The 4,062-nt window shown below is 34.7% G+C and overlaps 1 protein-coding gene across 1 annotated transcript; it reads right to left on the bottom strand.

Annotated features, from left to right (window-relative positions):
• Positions 1-987: 987 nt before the first annotated feature.
• Positions 988-3,791, bottom strand: LOC145088657 (staphylococcal-like nuclease CAN1). The gene is made up of 9 exons (XM_079027036.1): positions 3,476-3,791; positions 3,265-3,320; positions 3,048-3,162; positions 2,542-2,655; positions 1,970-2,157; positions 1,816-1,872; positions 1,586-1,745; positions 1,424-1,492; positions 988-1,339 (listed from the first exon to the last, which is right to left on the bottom strand). The coding sequence occupies exons 1-9, from the start codon at positions 3,674-3,676 to the stop codon at positions 1,241-1,243; spliced, it is 1,059 nt and encodes a 352-aa protein (XP_078883162.1). The 5' UTR covers positions 3,677-3,791; the 3' UTR covers positions 988-1,240.
• Between the last annotated feature and the right edge of the window lie 271 nt (positions 3,792-4,062).

Genomic DNA, 4,062 nt, shown 5'->3' with positions numbered 1-4,062 from the left:
CAATTGAATCGGTAAATACTAAATCTTATCCGGTCAACATTTATGAAAAAGTCAAATAAGATGATGATGATAAGATTTTGAATGGGTCAAACTTTGACCAAGTGTTCTTCATATCCATTTGAATCGGTCTAATACGATGTACACGTTATAAAACATTTCATATAAACTGGAAGAGGCGCATTGATCTAGCATTCGTCTATCACGAATGTTTTGCCGTTGACCGCAAAACCTTGGTTCTCTCTCATGCTCGCTACCTCCTCATTTGTTTTTCTTTCTAGGGAAAATGACTTAAAAGCCCAACGAAGTTTCCAAACCATTCAAAAAACCTCAATTATGTTTTGTCTGTTCAAAAAAACCCAAAGAATTTAACATTTTGTCTAAAAAGTCCAACAAAGTTTCAAACCGTTCAAAAAATCCCAATTTTGTTTTGTTTAAGTTCATTGGGTTTTTTTTTAACAGTCAAAACATGATTGGAGTTTTTTAAACGTTTTGGAAACTTCGTTGGTCTAACAAGTCATTTTTCCGATACGATAATAAGCTACGTCATCTGTTTCTCTTATTTGACTTTCAGGAAAGTGTAACTTAGTTGGACTTTTCAGAAAAAATGTTAAGTTTGTTAGGTTTTTTTGAACAGACAAAACATGATTGGGGTTTTTTGAACGGTTTGAAAACTTCGTTGGGCTTTTAAGTTATTTTCCCTTCTTTCTATTAAAATCGAATAAGCCAAAAATGTCTTACGTTTAATCCTAGCCCAGGTATAAGAAATCTCTATATGTTCGTCATTTTATTTAACAAATTTTTTATGTCATTTTGTTTATCCGCACACGTCGCTTTGCGCGGGTAAACGGCTAATATATATATATATATATATATATATATATATATATATATATATATATATATATATATATATATAGAGAGAGAGAGAGAGAGAGAGAGAGAGAGAGAGAGAGAGAGAGAGAGAGAGAGAGAGAGAGAGAGAGAGCATAATGAATGAAAGATCTTTAATGGGAAATATTAGCAATTACAATCACATAATAACATATACCTTGATACATGTTTTGCACATTATAACATGTACTTTAATACAAGTCTTTGTATGCACACTTCTGTTACGTACAATCTACATTTCTTGTAAAAATTAGTACTATAATTTTCTGTATAAACGTTCTATGGAATTCATTGTTCTCATTTTCTCATCAGAAATATTGTTATTTTATTTTGCTCTGTTTACAATAAACTATTTATTGTCACGACGATTCTTTCTCCATTCCCATGGTTTTTCAGGATGTGCTGAAGCCCACAACCCAACTCTCTTAGCTCTCGCATCTTTCTCCCACTGTTTTTAGAACCAATTTTCAGAAATAAGATCGTTCACGTTTCAATCAAATAACACACAAAAAAAAAAAAGAGTTGATTTTACCTTTTCTAATTCGGGTCGTTTGTCATAAGCTGTGTAGTGCCACACAAGTCCTTTCTTCAACATCATTTCCTGTTTGTTTAAAAACATTCGCGTTTACATTTCAGATTTTCAACTGTATAATCTTCCATAAAATTTCATATGTTTAATTTAAGTTCTACCTACCTGAACAAAAACTCCATTGCAGTAAATATCACCAACACAACGACCATAACGATCTTCATCAAAGATATAAACTTTCAAACACTTTCCCAGAACCATCTTGCTAAGTTCTTCTTTTGCCTCTTTCCCATATGGCATAGCACTTTCTGGAGCATCGATTCCCCTGTTCCATTATTACACGGTTTTTTTAACTTACTAAAAAAAAGAAAATACTTTTATAATCTGTATTTTACCTTAGTCTTATACGATACTTGCGGGCTAGAATTTCGTTGTTTTGGTTATCAATCATTCTGCATTATTTAACAATTAGTAATTATGCAAGTTCCATGATTCCATCTTCTAAAACATAATTAACTAGAAATAATGAAATGGTGAAACGGGAGTTACCGATATCCAGCACTTATAATTTGCTTGTGGAGTGCATCTGCCTTGGTGTAATTCCTCTCTGCACGTGCTCTCGCGCGTTCTGCTGCTGCCACATGTACATCTCGAGGAACATTTGCAGCCTCCCGAGGATCCAAGGTACTAACATAAACCGTAACCGTATCCCCATCTGCAACACTCTTTGCATCCACCTATTTTTTTTGTCACGTAAGATAAAAATAATTTCAAATAAAAAAATTAAGGTCTATTTGTTACGCAGGACATGACATGATAGGACAGGTTTGCATTTGGTGTGCAGTAGACTAGATTTGGACAAGACATGACATGATATGACATGTCTGCATTTGGTGTGCAGTTGAATGGATTTGGTGTGCATTTGGTATGCAGGAGACAAGATTTGGATAAGACATGACATGATATGACATGTCTGCATTTAGTGTGCAACATTTGGTGTGTAGTAGACTAGATTTGGATGACATGTTTGCATTTGGTGTGCAGTTGAATGGATTGAGACAAATGTCAATGATACAAAATTGTAATTTGAAAAGGAAAGTAAGATGTATAGAAGTTCTTACGGGAAGCGAGTTTAATTCAAACTTGAGTCCATGGGGAACTGGCGGAGCTTGGCTAGCAGTAGTGACCTCAACCGTGGAATGAGGTAGAGGGAGACCATAATAAGATAACAACCCCTTCACAAAGTTGGTCAAAAATACTAAATTTAGAGTTCATGTTGCATACATCTATATACACAAGTTGTATATATACTTTTATGTAAGAAATAGCTACCTATTTATCTTAATTTTTCATTTCTTTTTATTACAACGTTTTACTTTGAAAAGTGTACCGAATAATTGCAATGTCATCAAAATAGAAAGCAATTTTCACTAGTATAATTGAGTAGAGTTTCCAAAGTAAAATGTCTAAATAAGAAAAAATAAATAAAAGTACAATGTTCTAAGTGGGTAGATTTGTCAAACAGCAATGCAATCATGAAAAAACTGAAAGTGTAATGGTGTAATATTATAAATGAAAGTAAGATGTTATAATAAACAAATAGATATAAATATACATATATATATACCTCAACATCGGCTTTTTTGTGATTTTTTAAGGTGTAAACTATGAGCCTGGAAACCTCTTCGGGTGAGTTTGGAGGAGGGTTTGATTGTTGGAAAGCCTCGGAAAGTTTGCTAAACCTTCAATACATCATTTGTAAAAAGATTCAAAAAAAAAAGTCAACCATAGAACAATGGAGGATTACATTTATACCCTTCTGGATAAAACTGTAAAAATAGTACCAGTTAGACTGAGCTTTCTTGGATGAAACGACATGCTTACTCAAACCTTCAGGTACCTGCAACACCAACACACAATTGGGTTGATTTGTTGATAAACGAATTAAGATCTTTTAATGTGTGTGAATTATCTTTCAAAGAAGTAAATTCGAGAATCCGAAGTTACAGGTGAGCTGAATTGTGTGGATGGACGATTTTGTTATTAAATTGGTACCTGGGAAGTCATTTCAAAGTGATGGATATCACGACCGAGGGCTGAGACACCGGCGGAGGTCGGAGAAACGCCGTGGTAGCCATGTGATTGCTGTTGATACCCCTGTGCTTGCTGTTGATTCACCCAATTACCACCACCACCACCACCGGTTGTTGGCTTGGAAAAGCATTCACCAATCAAAAACCTCACTGCGTTTCCCATACCTTGTAATTTACAATTATACCCTCTCCTTTAGATTTTTCTGATAAATTTCTGGAGAGAGAGAGAGAGATATCTGGTTTGTTGGGTAATGATAAAGGGAACGTTGCTTTGGAAATTGGAAGAGGGGCGTTTTGGGAAGAAAGGTATCATGTCGAAATGATATTTTGCCACGTGGTGGTTTATGATTTGTTGAAAAGTGCCAGCTCGGAAAGTGGGGTTAGTCGACTATTTTATCCATTTATGAGGTTCGTTAAAGTCAGTGATCAACCAAATACGGCAACAGGAAGCGTAGCTTGCCAAATATTTCAAAACACGGCTTCTCCACACTTTTAAGTGAAAAGACATAGTTACCCTTGATTTCTGAACCATAAGGAAGATTTGAAGAA

This window comes from Lactuca serriola, chromosome 2 (assembly GCF_051521515.1).
Source record: "Lactuca serriola cultivar US96UC23 chromosome 2, Lser_US96UC23_V15, whole genome shotgun sequence".
Lineage (NCBI taxonomy): Eukaryota > Viridiplantae > Streptophyta > Magnoliopsida > Asterales > Asteraceae > Lactuca > Lactuca serriola.
This window is presented reverse-complemented; position numbering and strand designations above follow the sequence as displayed.

Bases quoted from the DNA above. Each gene is read 5' to 3' on its own strand.
- LOC145088657 (XM_079027036.1), bottom strand. From the start codon at position 3,676: ATGGGAAACGCAGTGAGGTTTTTGATTGGTGAATGCTTTTCCAAGCCA. The intron at 1,493-1,585 runs GTAGGTAGAACT...TTAAACAAACAG, and splicing joins GCAATGGAGTTTTTGTTCAG to GAAATGATGTTGAAGAAAGG. The intron at 1,340-1,423 runs GTAAAATCAACT...TTCTAAAAACAG, and splicing joins AACGACCCGAATTAGAAAAG to TGGGAGAAAGATGCGAGAGC.